Here is a 19,353-nt window from a genome sequence, read left to right on the forward strand (position 1 = left end):
AGACGTTATTTCTTCGAAGATGGATTAGGACACAGAGAAGGAACAACTATTTCCTGGTTAATATTCTTGTTAGAAACAACTTTAGGAAGAAAACCAGGCTTGGTATGCAAAACTACCTTATCTGCGTGGGACACCAGGTAAGGTGAATCACACTGTAAGGCAGATAATTCTGAAACTCTTCGAGCAGAAGAGATAGCTATCAAAAACAAAACTTTCCAAGATAACAACTTAATGTCTATGGAATGTAAAGGTTCAAACGGAACCCCTTGAAAGAACTAGATTCAAACTCCACGGCGGAGCCACAGGTTTATAGACAGGCTTAATTCTGACTAAAGCCTGAGCAAACGCTTGAACGTCTGGCACCTCTGCCAGACGCTTGTGTAACAGGATAGACAAAGCAGATATTTGTCCTTTTAAGGAACTAGCCGACAATCCTTTCTCCAATCCTTCTTGGAGAAAAGACAATATCCTGGGAATCCTAATCTTACTCCATGAGTAACCCTTGGATTCACACCAACAAAGATATTTCCGCCATATCTTATGGTAGATTTTCCTGGTGACAGGCTTTCTAGCCTGAATCAGAGTATCTATAACTGACTCAGAGAACCCACGCTTTGATAGAATTAAGCGTTCAATCTCCAAGCAGTCAGACGTAGAGAAACTAAATTTGGATGCTTGAACGGACCCTGTATCAGAAGATCCTGCCTCATTGGCAATGTCCATGGTGGGACAGATGACATGTCCACTAGGTCTGCATACCAAGTCCTGCGTGGCCACGCAGGCGCTATCAGAATAACCGAAGCCTTCTCCTGCTTGATTCTGGCAACCGGACGCGGAAGGGGAGGAAACGGTGGAAAAACATAAGCCAGATTGAAGGACCAAGGCGCTGCTAGAGCATCTATCAATACCGCCTTGGGATCCCGGGACCTGGACCCGTAGAGAGGAAGTTTGGTGTTCTGAAGGGACGCCATCAGATCCAACTCTGGAGTGCCCCATAGCCGAGTCAGCTGGGCAAATACCTCTGGGTGGAGTTCCCACTCCCCCGGGTGAAAAGTCTGACGACTTAGAAAATCTGCCTCCTAGTTGTCTACTCCTGGGATGTGAATTGCTGAGAGATGGCAGGAGTGATCCTCCGCCCACCTGATTATTTTGGTTACTTCCGTCATCGCTAGGGAACTCTTTGTTCCCACCTGATGATTGACGTAAGCTACAGTCGTGATGTTGTCCGACTGAAATCTGATGAATTTGGCCGCAGCTAGTTGAGGCCATGCCTGAAGAGCGTTGAATATTGCCCTCAGTTCCAGAATGTTTATCGGGAGAAGCGTTTCTTCCCGAGACCATAAGCCGTGAGCTTTCAGGGAGTCCCAGACCGCACCCCAGCCTAACAGACTGGCATCGGTCGTTACAATGACCCACTGTGGCCTGCGGAAACATATTCCCTGAGACAGGTGAGCCTGAGACAACCACCAGAGAAGAGAATCTCTGGTCTCCTGGTCCAACTGAATTTGAGGAGACAAATCTGCATAATCCCCATTCCACTGTTTGAGCATGCATAGTTGCAGTGGTCTGAGGTGTATCCGAGCAAAAGGGACTATGTCCATTGCCGCTACCATTAGTCCAATTGTCTCCATGCACTGAGCTACAGATGGCCGGGGAATGGAATGAAGAGCTCGACAAGTAGTTTACAGTTTTAACTTTCTGACCTCCGTCAGAAATATTTTCATTTCGACCGAGTCTATCAGGGTTCCTAGGAATGGAACTCTTGTGAGGGGGGAGAGAGAACTATTTTTGACGTTCACCTTCCACCCGTGAGACCTCAGAAAGGCCAATACGATCTACGTGTGAGACTTGGCTCTTTGACCTGAATTAGGATGTCGTCTAGGTAAGGCGTCACTGCTATGCCCCGTGGTCTTAGCACCGCCAGGAGGGACCCTAGCACCTTTGTGAAAATTCTGGGAGCAGTGGCCAATCCGAAAGGAAGAGCCACAAACTGATAATGCTTGTCCAGAAAAGCGAACCTGAGAAACTGGTGATGATCTTTGTGGACAGGAATGTGCAGATACGCATCCTTTAGATCCACGGTAGTCATATATTGACCCTCCTGGATCATTGGTAAGATTGTCCGAATGGTCTCCATCTTGAATGATGTTTAGAATTTTGAGATCCAGGATTGGTCTGAAAGTTCCTTCTTTTTTGGGAACCACAAACAGGTTTGAGTAAAACCCCAGTCCTTGTTCTGCAATTGGAACTGGGTGGATCACTCCCATTGTATGTAGATCTTCTACACAGCGTAAAAAAAGGCCTCTTTCTTTGTCTGATCTGTAGACAGACGAGAAATGTGGAACCTTCCCCTTGGAGGAGAGTCCTTGAATTCCAGAAGGTATCCCTGGGCTACAATCTCTAATGCCCAAGGATCGTGTACATCTCTTGCCCAGGCCTGAGCGAAGAGAGAGAGTCTGCCACCTACTAGATCCGGTCCCGGATCGGGGGCTACCCCTTCATGCTGTCTTGGTGGCAGCTGCAGGCTTTTTGGCCTGTTTACCCTTATTCCAGCCCTGGTAAGGATCCCAGGTTGCCTTGGGCTGTGAAGCATTACCCTCTTGCTTTGCAGCCGGAGAGGATGAAGCGGGACCGTTCCTGAAATTGCGAAAGGAACGAAAATTAGCTTTGTTCTTTGTCTTAAAGGGCTTGTCCTGAGGGAGAGCATGGCCTTTTCCCCCGGTGATATCTGAAATAATCTCTTTCAATTCAGGCCCGAAGAGGGTCTTTCCTTTGAAAGGAATGTTCAAAAGCTTGGATTTAGACGACACATCGGCCGACCAGGACTTTAGCCATAGCGCCCTGCGCGCCAAAATGGCGAAACCTGAATTTTTCGCTGCTAACAGCTATTTGGAAAGCGGCGTCAGTGATAAAAGAATTAGCTAGCTTTAGAGCCTTAATTCTATCCATAATTTCCTCTTATATATGTTCTCCGTCTGGAGCGAGTCTTCCAGCGCCTTAAACAAAAAAGCAGCTGCAGTAGTTACAGGAATAATGCAGGCAATAGGTTGGAGAAGAAAACCTTGTTGAACAAAAATTTTCTTAAGTAAACCCTCTAATTTCTTATCCATAGGGTCTTTAAAAGCACAACTGTCTTCAATTGATATGGTTGTGCGTTTAGCAAGTGTAGAAACAGCCCCCTCCACCTTAGGGACCGTCTGCCACGAGTCCCGCACAGGGTCAGGTATGGGGAACATTTTCTTAAAAACAGGAGGGGGAGCAAAGGGAATACCTGGTCTATCCCACTCCCTAGTAACGATATCCGCAATCCTCTTAGGGACCGGAAACGTATCCGTGTAAACAGGGACCTCTAGGTACTTGTCCATTTTACACAATTTCTCTGGGATCACCAAAGGGTCGCAGTCATCCAGAGTAGCTAATACCTCCCTAAGCCAAACGCGGAGGTGTTCTAGTTTAAATTTAAAGGCCAATGTATCTGAATCTGTCTGAGGAGGAACCCTTCCTGAATCAGAGACTTCTCCCTCAGACATCAAATCCCTCGCTCCCATTTCAGAGCGTTGTGAGGGTATATCGGATACGGCTTCCAAAGCGTCAGAATGCTCATAATCTGTTCTTAAAACAGAGCTATCACGCTTTGCGGGAAACACGGGCAGTTTAGATAAGAAGGCTGTAAGAGAATTATCCATGACTGCCGCTAAGTCTTGTAATGTAAAAGGGTTAGACGCACTAGAGGTACTAGGCGTCGCTTGCGCGGGCGTAACTGGTTGTGCCACTTGGGGAGAGGCAGACGGGCTACCTTCGTTACCTTCAGTCTGAGAATCATCTTGGGCCACATTCTTAAGTGCAACAATATGATCTTTAAAGTGTATAGACATATCAGTACAAGTGGGACACATTCTGAGAGGGGGTTCCACCATGGCTTCTATACACATTGAACAAGGATTTTCCTTAGTGTCAGACATGTTTAATAGGCTAGTAATATACACAAGAAGGCTTGGAAATCACTTTAATCAAATAAAAAACACAATTTGAAAAAACGTTACTGTGATTTAAGAGATAAAAAAGGCACGTATTCAGCCTGAGGAAACAGTACATGATACTGAGAAACGCGTAGCTGTGTTTTTAATGTGTTAAAATAAACACTTTTATTGATACATACTTGCTACTTCGCCTTTTATTTGGATATCCCTGCTTGGAGTAAGCCTCCAATTCCCTGAGGAATTAAAGGGCCTTCCTGACACCCACACACCTTACCTTTGTTTGGTGACTACTAACTTGGCTGCTGGAAGCTTTAGCCTGAGAGGAGAGTTTACCGGGCAACTCTGAGGTTCCGGTCTGCCTAGTCAGCACCACATCTTGGTGCTTTCCTACACGTGAGTGCAATTGAGCTGCAATATATCATTTGGTATACCATACGGAATTATGCTATGTGGCGCCTTCTCTGTTTCTTTATAGATTAATTCGTTGTGGACGGCCTTATACATCGAGGAGAGCTGCCTTGCACACCCCCATAGCCATTGGGGACTTTGATAGAGTTTATTATTTGGACTCTGATCTGTTTATTTTGATATTATCAACTATACAGGTTCTTTTTTTCTGTAACCATCTACATATATGTTTGTATGCCTATGTAAATGTAATATACTGCGAACTGTGGTTATCACTATCTTGGTGTATTTAGATATTTGGCATATATAGATAGCGCCCCTATTTTATATATTATTATATATACCCTATAAATTGGGTGTGTATATATATATATATATATATATATAATTCAAGAGATAAAAAGCACACAATTTTACAAAACAGTGAAAAATGCAGCAATTCTCCTGAAATTTTCACAGTATGTACCTAAAGCCTTAATAGGATTGCACAAGTTTCAAGTCAATTAACCCCTTAATGCCCAAACCGGAGCAGCCTAAAGCCAACACCAGGTTAAAAATAGTACAGCACCTTGCCACAGTCTTGCTGTGGCCCTACCTGCCCTTAGGGATCAGATTTGGGGGAATATAGCTTATATAAGGCCCTCAAACAGCAGCAGGACCCTCCATGTGAAGCAGCATGAACTTCTCTGCAATTCTAACCGCGCATCTGAGGCGCGAAATTAGGCCCCTCCCACTCTACTCCGGAGCTGTGAGGCCTAGTAAATCACTCTTAAGTGAATAAAAAACAGCCATGTGGGTAATAACCCCAGAAGGAACCCCAAAAGGAATTTCAAAGTGTCTGCAAACAATATTTTTCTCAAATAAACAATTGATTGCCTTATCAGTGTCAACCAGCATAATTAGCCCTGTTATGTAAGCATTCAATTCCTTACTAAGTCTGTGAACATAGCTTACCCTCCCCTCATGGGGATATTGTCAGTCTCTTCTAGCATTATCTCAGTCTTGTCTAGAAATGACTGAACATACCTCATTGCAGATTACCCTGCAAACCGTTCCCCCCCAAACTGAAGTTTTCTGGTACTCCTCAGTCCTGTGTGGGAACAGCAGTGGATTTTAGTTACAATATGCTAAAATCATTTTCCTCTCAGCAGAAATCTTCATCACTTTTCTGCTAGAGAGTAAATAGTACAAACCAGTACCATTTAAAATAACAAACTTTTGATTGTAGATAATAAAAACTACAATTCTACCACCACATTCACTTTACCCTCCCGTAGAGAGACCCTAGTGCTTAGAGCCGGCAAAGAGAATGACTGGGGGGTGGAGCTATATGGACAGCTCTGCTGTGTGCTCTCTTTGCCACTTCCTGTAGGGAATGAGAATATCCCACAAGTAAAGGATGAATCCGTGGACTGGATACACCTTGCAAGAGAAATTGCGATGAAATCGCAATCGCGATTTTTTTCCCCACCCATATCGCCCAGCCCTACTGCTAATAGTCCTCTCCATCTAGGAGAGTTTACGTGTCCCATCACAATAAAGAGCCCTATTTGTTATCTTAGCCCTTGATTATGCGATTGTCTAGTAAGGTAGTGCTTACTTCTGAGTGTTTTTATGTCCCCAGAAAATATAAAATTTAGCACTTACCTTGAACTTCTGCCTGCAGCAAGGCAGCTTCACAGGCTTGAGAGGTCCTCTCCCTCACATCGACCTGTGGAGAAATAAAGTGCTGAGTAATCTTCACCTCAGACTATAGGATATAGGGCAGCATGAAATACATGTCAGGAGCAGTAAGAATTATGTCCCACAAGTTCCCATTGCTCTAAAGCCACCAAAAGCTCTACTAAAGAGACGGATATGGACTACGGCTATACCCTAGAACAAAGTAGCACTCTCTGGCACTACTTTAAAAATAATAAACGCTTGATTGAAGAATCTATACTAACACCTCACTTTACCTCTTCCTATCACTAACGTAGGCAAAGAGAATGACTGGAGTGGGAGGGAAGGGAGGAGCTATTTAACAGCTCTGCTGTGGTGCTCTTTGCTTCCTCCTGCTGACCAGGAGGTGAATATCCTATTAGTAATTAAGAAATTAAGATGATCTGTGGACTCATCGTGTCTTAAAAAGAAACATAATTTATGTAAGAACTTACCTGATAAATTCATTTCTTTCATATTGGCAAGAGTCCATGAGCTAGTGATGTTTGGGATATACAATCCTACCAAACCTCAAAATGCCTATAAATACACCCCTCACCACACCCACAATTCAGTTTAACGAATAGCCGAGTAGTGGGGTGATAAAATAAGGAGTATAAAAGCATACAAAAAGGGGAACTGGAAATAAAATTGTGCTTTTATACAAAAATCATAACCACCAAAAAAAAAGTGGGTCTCATGGACTCTTGCCAATATGAAAGAAATGAATTTATCAGGTAAGTTCTTACATAAATTATGTTTTCTTTCAAGTAATTGGCTAGAATCCATGAGCTAGTGACGTATGGGATAGAAATACTCAAGATGTGGAAGACCACAGAAGAGTCACTAGAAAGGGAGTGATAAAATAAAAACAGCTATTACCGCTGAAAAAATTTAATCCACAAAAAAAATAAGTCTCTCAGAAATTTCAAATAAATTTCAAGAAAAAAACTTAAATCATAAGCAGAAGAATCAAACTGAGACAGCTGCCTGAAGAACTTTTCTACCAAAGACTGCTTCAGAAGAAGCAAATACATCAAAAATGATAAAATTTTGTAAATGTATGCAAAGAAGACCAAGTTGTTGCTTTGCAAATCTGATCAGACGAAGCTTCATTCTTAAAAGCAGAGACTTTCTGACCTTTCCTAGGAACAGAAAAAACAACAAATAGACTAGAAGTCTTTCTGAAAACTTTAGTAGCTTTGAAATAATATTTCAAAGCTCTTACAACATCCAAAGAATGTAAAGATTCAAGAGTATTCTTAGGATTAGGACACAAGGAAGGAACAACAATTTTCCTACTAATGTTGTTAGAATTCACAACCTTAGGAAGAAATTTAAACGAAGTCCGCAAAACAGCCTTATCCTGATGGGAAATCAGAAAAGGAGACTCACAAGAGAGAGCAGACAATTCAAAAACTATTCTAGCTGAAGAGATAGCCAAAATAAACAACACTTTCCAAGAAAGTAATTTAATATCCAAAGAATGCATAGGCTCAAAAGGAGGAGCCTGCAAAACCAAATTAAGACTCCAAGGATGAGAGATTGATTTAACAACAGGCTTGATACGAACCAACGCCTGAACAAAACAGTGAATATCAGGAAGCTTAGCAATCTTTCTATGAAATAAAACAGAAAGAGCAGAGATTTGTCCCTTCTAAGTACTTGCAGACAAACCTTTATCCAAACCATCCTGAAGAAACTGTAAAATTCTAGGAATTCTAAATGAATGCCAAGAGAATTTATGAGAAAAACACCATAAAATATAGGTTTTCCAAACCCGATAATAAATCTTCCTTGAAACAGACTTACGAGCCTGTAGCATAGCATTAATTACTGAGTCATAGAAACCTCTATGACTAAGCACTAAGCGTTCAATTTCCATACCTTCAAATTTAGCGATTTGAGATCCTGATGAAAAACGGCCCTTGAGACAGAAGGTCTGGCCTTAAAGGGACACTGTACTCAAAAATTTTCTTTTGTGATTCACATAGAGCATGCATTTTTAAGCAACTTTCTAATTTACTCCCATTATCAAATTTTCTTCATTCTCTTGGTATGTTTATTTGAAAAGCAAGAATGTAAGTTTAGATGCCGGCCCATTTTTGGTGAACAACCTGGGTTGTCCTTGCTGATTGGTCAGCACCAATAAACAAGTGCTGTCCATGGTCCTGAATCAAACATTTGCTGGCTCCTTAGCTGAGATGCCTTTTTCAAAAAAGATAGCAAGAGAGCGAATTAAAATTGATAATAGAAGTAAATTAGAAAGTTGCTTAAAATTACATGCTCTATCTGAATCATGAAAGAAAAAATTTGGGTTCAGTGTCCCTTTAAATAAAGTGTCCAAGGTTGGCAACTGGACATCAGGACAAGATCCGCATACCAAAACCTGTGAGGCCATGCTGATGCTATCAGAAACGCATGCGATTGTTTCATTATGATCTTGGAGATCACCCTTGAAAGAAGAACTAGAGGTGGAAAAAAGTTAGCAGGTTGGTAAAACCAAGGAACTGCTTACGCATCCATCATCTCCACCTGAGAATCCCTGGACCTGGAAAGGTACCTGGGAAGCTTCTTGTTTAGATGGGAAGCCATCAGATCTATTACGGGAAGACCCCACATCTGTACACATCTGACAAAATACATCTGGATGGAGAGACCACTCCCCTGAGATAATCCGCTTCCCAATTTTCTACAACTGGGATATGTATCGCAGAAATTAGACAGGAGTTGGATTCCGCCCAAGAAAGTATCCAAGATACTTCTTTCATCGCCAAAGGACTGTGAGTCCCACCCTGATGATTGACATATGCCACAGTTGTGATATTGTCTGTCTGAAAACGAATGAAAACGAGTTGAATGTTGGGATTTAAGTAGATCAATTGTGATATCCGAGTATAATCCCTGCACCATTGATTCAGCATGCAAAGCTGCAGAGGTCTCATAGAAAACGAGCAAAGGGGATTGCGTCCGATGCTGAAGTCATGAGACCTAAAACTTCCATGCACATAGCCACTGAAGGGAATGATCGAGACTGAAGGTTTTGACAGGCATAAACCAATTTCATTCATCTATTGTCTGTTAAAGACAGAGTCATGGACACTGAATCTATCTGGAAACCTAAAAAGGTGACCCTTGTTTGAGGAATCAAGAAACTCTTTGGTAAATTGATCCTCCAACCATGGTTTTGAAGAAACAACACAAGTTGATTTGTGTGAGATTCTGCTAAATGAAAAGATTGAGCGAGTACCAAGATATCGTCCAAATAAGGAAACACCGCAATACCCTGCTCTCTGATTACAGATAGAAGGGCACCGAGAACCTTTGAAAAGATTATTGGAGCTGTTGCTAGGCCAAATGGAAGAGCAACAAATTGGTAATTCTTGTCTAGAAAAGAGAATCTCAGAAACCGATAGTGGTCTGGATGAATCAGAATGTGAAGATACACATCCTGTAAGTCTATTGAGGACATGTAATGACCTTGCTGAACAAAAGGCAGAATAGACCTTATAGTCACCATCTTGAAAGTTGGGACCCTTACAAATTGATTAAAAAACTTCAGATCCAGAACTGGTCTGAATTTTCCTTCTTCGGGACAATGAATAGATTTGAATAAAAACCCAGACCCTGTTCCAGAAGTGGAACTGGTACAATTAGTCCTGAAAGCTCTAGATCTGAAACACACTTCAGAAAGGCCTGAGCTTTCACAGGATTTGTTGGAACGTGAGAGAGATCTTCTCACAGGAGGTCTTATTCTGAAACCTATTCGATACCACTGAGACACAATATTCTGAATCCAATGATTCTGAACGGAACCTGCCCAAAGTCTTGAAATAATTTCAATCTGCCCCACACCAGCAGAACTGGATTGAGGGCCGCACCTTCATGCAGTCTTAGGGGCTGACTTTGGTTTCTTAAGGCTTGGATTTATTCCAACTTGAAGATGGCTTCCATTGGAGCCAGAGTCCTTAGGGGAAGGAGTGGTTTTCTGTTCTCTATTCTGACAAAAGGAACGAAACCGATTAGAAGTTTTAGATTTACCCTTAGACTTTTTATCTTGGAGCAAAAAAACTCCCTTCCTCCCAGTAATAGAGGAAATAATAGAATCCAATTGGGAACCAAACAAATTATTACTCTGGAATGATAGAGATAGTAACCTAGATTTAGATACCATGTCAGCATTCCATGATTTGAGCCATAAAGCTCTTATAGCTAAAATAGCCAAAGACATAGATTTAACATCAATCTTGATTATATAAAAAATAACATCACAGATAAAATGATTAGCATGTTGAAGCAAACTAACAATGCTATGCAAATCAGAATATTTTTCCTGATGTGCTAAGCTATCCAACCAAAAAGTTGATGCAGCCGCAACATCAGCCATAGAAATGGCAGGTCTGAGAATATAGCCAGAATGTAAATAAGCTTTCCTTGGATAAGATTCAATTTTCCTATCTAAAGGATCCTTAAAAAAGGTACGATATTCCAGAGAAATAGTAGTTCGCTTAGCAAGAGTAGAAATAGCCTCATCAAACTTAGGGACTTTTCCCAAAACTCTAACTTAGCTACTGGCAAAGGATACAACTTTTTAAACCTTGAAGGAATAAAAGAAGTACCAGGCTTAGACCATTCCTTAGCAATCACATCAGAAATATCATCAGGAACAGGAAAAACCTCAGGAGTAATCACAGGAGGTTTATAGACAGAATTTAAACGTTTACTAAATTTATTATCAAGAGGTCCAGACTCCTCAATATCCAAAGTTATCAACACTTCTTTTAACAAAGAACGAATATACTCAATCTTAAAAAGATAAGTTTATTTATACGTTTATTTGAATGCGGTATAGCAGCCATAGCCTTCTGTATCGCATCAGCAATATAATTTTTCATATCAACAGGGATATCCTGTACTTTAGATGTTGAAGGAACAACAGATACTGTACTAACACTAATAGAAACCTTTTCTGCATGCAAAAGCTTATCATGACAACTGTTACATACTACAGCTGGAGATATAATCTCCACTAGCTTACAACAGATACACTTAGGAAATATTGATATCTTACAGCGCTGCGTTTGGTGACCTCTTGCTCCTGTCTGTTGTGGGTCCCCCAAAATCACCCACTAGGTTAATAGGATATATAGAATAAATAGAGAGGAGCGCCAAAAGAGGCAGGGTCTGATATATGTAATGCTAGATCTTAGGTTCGTATAGCTTTTGTTGAGTGTTAGAATGGTCTCTATGTGTATGTATCATAGAAATAAATCTAGAAGTTGGTTATAGTATATATGACACAAAATATTTATTACAATTAGCACGAAAAGCGTATACAATGTTGCACAATAAAAACAGACGTTATATAGTTAAAACAATAAGATATATAATTAAAATTATTAAATACAATCTCACAAATTAAAAACGACAGTTAAGTACATGGATCCATGTACTTAACTGTCGTTTTTAATTTGTGAGATTGTATTTAATAATTTTAATTATATATCTTATTGTTTTAACTATATAACGTCTGTTTTTATTGTGCAACATTGTATACGCTTTTCGTGCTAATTGTAATAAATATTTTGTGTCATATATACTATAACCAACTTCTAGATTTATTTCTATGATACATACACATAGAGACCATTCTAACACTCAACAAAAGCTATACGAACCTAAGATCTAGCATTACATATATCAGACCCTGCCTCTTTTGGCGCTCCTCTCTATTTATTCTATATAACAGATACACTTAGCTTTGGTAGAACTGTGGTCATGCAGCATGGTTCCTACAGCAGCTTCTGAGACAGGATCAGATTGAGAAATCTTGTAAAATGTAAAAGAAAATTTAAACAGAAATATCTTATTTCCACATATAGCAGTTTCAGGAATGGGAAAAAAATGCAAATGCTAAAATTGACAAAAAAGCAAATAGCGTAGCCCTCTGAGCATAAAGAAGGCAAGGAGCACATAGGAAGTGGGGTAAAATAAAGGAAATGTTTTTTTGCGCCAAGTATGACGCACAACGCAAAAGAAGTTGAATTTTTTTGGGGCGCCAACAAACATCCGGAAATGACGCAACTTTTTTAAAAATACGGTACTTTTCAAGAGGGGTAGCAATCATTCCAAGACCCTCTATCTTCTTAGTCATAATCAAAGGCAAAGAATAATCCAAACCTCCAAACAAAAAAGGCAAGGAAGATAGCAATGAGTAAAGAAAGTTCATCTGTTGCAGGGTCAAATAATAAGAGGGAGGAGCAACCAGAAAATCAGTGACACTTACAAAATATTGGTGTGTAATTAGATTGAAGGCACATAATGGAAAATTTCAAAAATTGTGCAATAAATCACCATGTCAACCAGATCATGATTATTAAAAAGCACCTTTAATTGGTACCCTTTTGAAGTAAATTAATATGTTGGTTTTGTTTTTAAAGCAGTGGCTTGATTCTATTTTTTCATACTTTTGGCAAAGAGATTGGCTATTCTTATCCGTACCTGCAGAAGTTAGACAAAGTCTCTGTGGAACATTTTAGACAAGACACTCAAGTGAAATATAAAAGTTATATAGAAGGACATCATCCCTATGTTTACCACAAATAAAAGGAGCATACACCTTGATTCTAAGACACTCAAGTGAAATATAAAAGTTATATAGAAGGACATCATCCCTATGTTTACCACAAATAAAAGGAGCATACACCTTGATTCTTATGGTGTATTTCAGAGCAGGACTGAGGTGTTGATGGTTGCATTGTTAATCCTGACAGACATAACAATGAATGGTGAATACTAGACATGTGCATTTGTGTATGTTGTTGGTATACGAATGCAGAAGAAGGTGTCTGCTTTTAGCATTTGGCTCTTTTCGGAGCCGGGTTTCCTCTTCTGAAAGTGCAACACTAAGTTCTGGATAGGCCTGCCTTCAGATACCTAGTGTTGCACTTTCAGATGATGAAACCCGTCTCTGAAAAGAGCCAAATGCCGATAGATGCCTTCTTCTGTATTCCAATACTAACAACATACACAAATGCACATGTCTAGTATTCACCATTCATTGTAATGTGAGGATTAACAATGTAACCATCAACACCTCAGTCCTGCTCTGAAAAACACCTTAAAATTCAAGTTGTATAGATATTTTAGCTATCACTGAATTTAAAAAAAAATAAAGCCTTGTTTTTTTAATTTAACAATCAAAATTATATACATATATTTTTAAGTAGACAACCCAAAAGTATTGATGCAGGCCTATTATGGTATATTTCATGACACCATTTTACCACCAAATTTGATCATATAAATTTTTTTGTTTTGTTTTTACAAACTTTGGGTTTCTCACTGAAATTATTTACATACTGCTTGTGCAATCATGACACAAATGGATGTAAAGGCTTCCCTGGGAGTCCCTCTGATCGGAAATAGCAGACATGCATGTATTTGCCATTGTTTTTTTGTAATTAGAAGACTGCTCATTGCAGCTGTGCACCACACTTCTGAAATTCCCAGCAGTGAAGGGGGAAAATAGATAACGTAATATTGCAATTCAGGGATCACCCTCCCTGAGGTGCATTTCCTCCCCCCGTATCCACACCATTTTAGGTACAGGCAGAAGTCTGCAGTTAAAGCCTTTTTTTTTTTTTAAAGGGACAGTCTACTCCATAATTGTTATTGCTTAAAGAGATAGATAATTCCTTTATTATCCATTCTCCAGTTTTTCATAACCAACACTTATATTAATATACTTTTTCCCTCTAGGATTACCTTTCATCTAAGCCTTCTTTAGACTGACACCTTATTTCAGATCTTTTGACAGACTTGAATTTCTAGCCATTCAGTGCTGTCTCATAACTCCACAGGAGTGAGCACAATGTTATCTGTATATGGCACACATGAACTAGCACTATGTAGCTGTGCACAATTGTCAAAATGCACTAAGAGGTGGCCTTGAAGGGCTTAGAAATTAGCATAGCTTTCAACAAAGAATACCAAGAGAACAAAGCAAATTTGATGATAAAAGTAAATTGAAAAGTTTTTTTTTTTTTAAATTGCATGCCCTATCTGAATTTACTTTTATCATCAAATTTGCTTTGTTCTCTTGGTATTCTTTGTTGAAAGCTATGCTAATTTCTAAGCCCAATTTATAATTGAAAAGTTTTTTTTTAAGTTGCATACCCTACCTGAATTATAAATGTTTAATTTTGACTAGACTGTCCCTTTATTTTTTCTTCTTCTGCGGTATAGGGATCCCTCCACATTCCCAAACAGCTCTCTAACCCTCTCCACTAGTGCTGGCCATCTAAGGTACTGGCAGCTGTCTGCCAGTACCCAGTTTCTAGGTATTTTTATTCCGCCCTCTCCCTTTAAAATATTTTTATGTAGCGTGGGGGTATCACCCATTACTTCCTGCCGCTTGGCCGCCCAACCGCCTCCCACCTTCCTTCCCACATCTCCTGAGATCATTACAGAAAGCGACACAGACAGTGTCACTTTCTGTAACGATCTGGCAATCTGCCTTCATTTGGTAACGGAGCATGAATCAAGCTCCGTTTCCACATGAAGGCAGATGCTGGAAGTCCAGGAACAGCAAGTCTCATTTATCAATTAAAAACCGAGAATGCTTGGGCTTACAGCATTATGGACGTAGAGCTATGTTATGCGGTATGCTGGGTTATGTCCCACAACGTAGATCTATGTACATCTAACCTAAGGGGTTAAAAAGGCAGAACCGATTACCCCATCCATGGTGCTTATTTGAGGCAGATAGCACACATGGAAACATTCAAGCACACAAATCAGTAGAAAATAAAATATTTTTAAATAGCTATTATATTTTTCTTGTTAATAAAAACAAATAACCCACTGAAACGATGTTAAAGAGCTAATGTCTTTTTTTTATTCGTCTAAAAAGAGGGTATTTTAATATGCAATACACATTTTATATTTTGAAAAAATATTTCTTCCTAGCTTGAAAAACATTTATTTTCAGCCTTTCGAAGTTGTGTCCTTTCTCCACCAATAGAAATTTACTTTTGATTCAGATGTAGTCAACTATATTAAACTTTTTTTTTTTTTCCAGGAAAAAAATTACTGTCAACAAATTTCAGTTGTAACATGCACATCAAACAGTACAATCCCTTAAAGGGACAAAATACTCATATGCTAAATCACTTGAAACTGATGCAGTATAACTGTAAAAAGCTGACAGGAAAATATCACCTGAGCATCTCTATGTAAAAAAGGAAGATATTTTACCTCACAATCTCCTCAGCTCAGCAGAGTAAGTTCTGTGTAAAAAGTTATACTCAGCTGCTCCCAGCTGCAGGTAAAAAAAAATAAAAATATAAAAATGAAGTAATGAAAATCAGCCAATCAGCATCAGCAGTGCTGAGGTCATGAACTCTTACTGTGATCTCATGAGATTTGACTTGACTCTCATGAGATTTCATAGTAAGCTTCCTTTACCTGATTGGTGAGATAATATGAGAGTGCACGATGCTCATCCCTTCAGATGTCCCAGGACAGACACACTAATATGCTGCTTAGAAATCCTTTACAATGGGAGGTGGCTACTGAGGAACTTTTGAGGTAAAATATCTTTCTTTTTTACATAGAGATGTTCAGGTGATATTTTCTAATCAGCTTTTTACAGCTATGCTGCATCACTTTCAAGTGTTTAAACATTTGGGTATTATGGCCCTTTAAACTTGAAAATCATCACAACTTTCTGTTTCCTGCCTATGCTCCCAAGGCATAAAGCAGTCTTACACTTACATTTATATCATTTCCCAGGTGTACGAGTACATTACATACTCTAGCTCCTTAATGGATGGGATAATCCTGTATTCTAATGTCCCGGAAATAGGAACCAGACAGTTTCCCTCTCATTAGTACCAAACAAAACATAGGCATCCGTCGGCACACACATGGTGCAACACCGTTTCACACAATCAGGAAGAGTTCTCTGTCTAAGAAATAAACAGTCTGATGTTAAATAATAAATATAAAGATGGTATTTGGAAGCACAACATTGGGGCTGTTGAACGGACCTTAATTGTGTCTGATAGAAATTTGACAAATTATACATATTATGTACAATTTTAGTTTGAATATTAGTTTACCTTTTTTTAGTTTTAGAATTACCAGACTTCACATACATCATTAAAAATTTATTCTGGAAAGCTTCATACATTGTTTGAAAATATTATTTTTTTATCACTAAGTAAATTATCACCAAAAAGTTAAGCAGTGGGTTTATGTCATGTACTTTTGCATTTTAACTTTTTTTTTTGCAATTTTTTTTACAAAAACACCCAAGACCAGGTTTTAAAATTCCCCTGAAAATATAAAAATAAATTAAATTTCTTTGTTATTTTAATCTTACGATTAAAAATATTACAAATCAAAATATTGTTTCCATATTCATTTCTTAACATTACAAAACAGACTCACAAAAGCTTGTTATATACAGAATGAGGTATGACCGTGCAGTATAACCAAGAGACATATTACAGAATTAACATGTTCATTTGGCCAAAAACACAGTGAAGGTCAAATTACAGTGGGTTCTAACTCACTACTACCATTAATAATGCAAACACATAACTAGAGATCGGCAATCCGTTCACCAACTGCTTGATCGCTATAGATTTGCAAACAACGTTATGAAGTCAGGTCACACCATTTACCTTTGAATAACTGACACTAATAATGTTAGTGAACCAATTAAAGCCACTGCCTGTTCTAAGCATTTGCACAAAAAAAAAAAAAAAGGGTAAAAAACAAATGCGTACGAAAAAGTGTCAGGAAGTTTAAGATTGCATAACATCTTATTGAAAAATAAATAGCTATATACCACAACCAGCAGAAGTGGCACAGAGGAGAGCAGCTAGTGCAATGTGATTTATTACTGCTGCGTATAAATATCATCCTCTTACGTGTTCAACAGTCCAGCCTCGTTTTTTTCTGCTCTTTGAGTTCAGAAACAGGCACTTGAAATAAAATGCTGTCCCATTGAAATACTAGTCCTTACCCCAACCACCGGTTTCTGCATTTACTCTGCAGAATACATTAACTGCTGGGATTGGCATCTACCTAACATTTCATTTTTATATAAATACCATTTAGAGACCAGTAGCAAAGAATTCATTTCTGAAGGACTAACAGGTAAACCTGAACAAATTGCACCATTAAATACCAACAAACAGTAAAGCCAAGTATTTAGCAATTATCTTGCTAATGAAGGAAATGTTTTGTTCATCGTTTCATTTAAAAGCTACCATGTTCAGTAAGTTTCTGTTATACAGACAACAGTGTATTTAACTTCTGTAGACTTTAAAAATGTAGCCATGTTTCAGTGCAACAAAGCAACAAGAAAACAAATAAATAGTGAAAGCCTTTAAACTGAAGGTTTTCTGCCCTCTCTGGGCCACAGGCCTCTTAATGTGCTGCAATATGTTGCATATCACTGGTTCTCAACGGATTGAGATGGGTATTTTGTCAAGTCCTTTGTCTTCAGTTGCATTGTTTCATTGCTACAAAAAGGAAGACTTCAGATTGCAGCAAGCGAAGTGCCAGTAAAACGTGTGCTTGTCAGTTCCCCACAGATCAACTTTTGTCTTGCAGAACTGATCCTGGTTTATCGCTGAGCCGCTGCTGTAAGACACAGAAGTTAGAGTTATAAGCACAGATAACATCAAGGGGAAATTAAAGTCAACATTAAACTTTTGTAATTCAGACAACTTGCAAAAAACAAAAACAACTTTACAATGTACATGTGTTATTAAACAGACTTCTGTCTCTTAGTATCCGTTATGGAAAAACATATCTCGATACACAACATGCATGTCTCTTGAGCACTATATGGCAGCAGTGTTTAACATTGTATAACATTTTTAATCACACTTCATACATTTAGAGAAGTTGTTTGTTAAAGGGACAGTACAGTGTAAAATTGTCTGTCCCTTAATGTATTTACAATGACATGTTATACCAGCTACAGAGTATAAAATATATAAGAAATTGCATTTTAGGGTTTGTGTATATGAAATAGCTGGTTTTAAACTTTGAAACCATAACCTATTAAAATGGATTGAGCTTGCAGATTAAATCAGATCTATTTATTTTATTACTTTGTGTACATACACATCTTCCTTATCTTATATCCGTCTGTAAAATAAAGCCCAACATTTAGAGAGAGCAATGGAAAATTAGCGTTTTATTATGTATCTGCAACACCACACTGGTAATGTAATTTATTTTGCTAGCTATGTTTACATTGCTTTGCCAATATTCTATACTTAAAGGGATATGAAAAAAAAAAAAAAATGTCGTTCACGATTTAAGTAGAACATACAATTTTAAACAACTTTACAGTTTACTTCTTATCAAACTTGCTTTATTCTCGTGTTATCATTTGTTGAAAGAGCAGCAATGCACTACTGGTTTCTAACTGAACATATGGGTGAGCCAATGACAATCGGTGTATATATGCAGCCACCAATCAGCAGCTAGGTTATTTGCTGCTCCTGAGATTACTTAGATAAGCCTTTCAGCAAAGGATAACAAGAGAAAGAAGCAAATTAAATAACAGAATTAAATCGGAAAGTTATTTAAAATTGCATGCTCTGTCTAAAGCATAAATGCCTAATTATGACTTCACTATCCCTTTAAGTATAGAAACTTTCAGTGTAGGCAGGGATACTACAGGCTAAATCAGCTATTTGAAATGCTGAAATAAGGGTAAAGGAGCTACTTGTAAACAATGGAATACTTTCCAACAGATAAAATGGATCACTGAGAACAAATTAAAGGGGAGATATGTTTTGGGTAAACTGTCCCTTAAAGGCTGTTAGTATCCAAGAACTTAGTCTGTTGAAGAGCTACTGCTTACAAACTATTGTAAAAGGATAGCTGCTCATTCTGGGAAGAGGGTGCGTTATCTTATGTGAACATATAGCAGCCTTGTCGCCCTTTCTCTCCCTTCTCAGCACCCAGCTCACCAGGTGTCTCCCCATCATAGGGGGGTTTCAGCAACGCTGACACTTCAGTCCTCTGGACTCAACCACTCCAACCTCAGCCATCTTCCTCAGATGACAGTTGCCACGTTAAACGTTGGGTATAACATCACGCGGTAGGATAGCAAAGGAGAAGGTCTGGTGACCTGGCAAACTCTGTTAAGGAAAGGTACACAGAAGTTTGGGAGATGCTTGTGAGTTACACCATGAGATCTGACAAAGCAGAGGTGTTTGCAATCCAGAGA

General features: G+C 38.9%; 1 protein-coding gene across 1 annotated transcript in view; it reads right to left on the reverse strand.

Moving 5' to 3' along the window:
- Positions 1-16,246: 16,246 nt before the first annotated feature.
- The window catches only part of MLLT10 (MLLT10 histone lysine methyltransferase DOT1L cofactor), a gene marked incomplete in the record, with an annotated part of 665,806 nt that continues 662,699 nt past the window's right edge, over positions 16,247-19,353 (reverse strand). Inside the window, 1 exon segment of the mRNA XM_053713959.1 lies at positions 16,247-17,747. Within this exon segment, the coding sequence (XP_053569934.1) occupies positions 17,700-17,747 (48 nt within the window).

Source organism: Bombina bombina, chromosome 5, assembly GCF_027579735.1.
Source record: "Bombina bombina isolate aBomBom1 chromosome 5, aBomBom1.pri, whole genome shotgun sequence".
Lineage (NCBI taxonomy): Eukaryota > Metazoa > Chordata > Amphibia > Anura > Bombinatoridae > Bombina > Bombina bombina.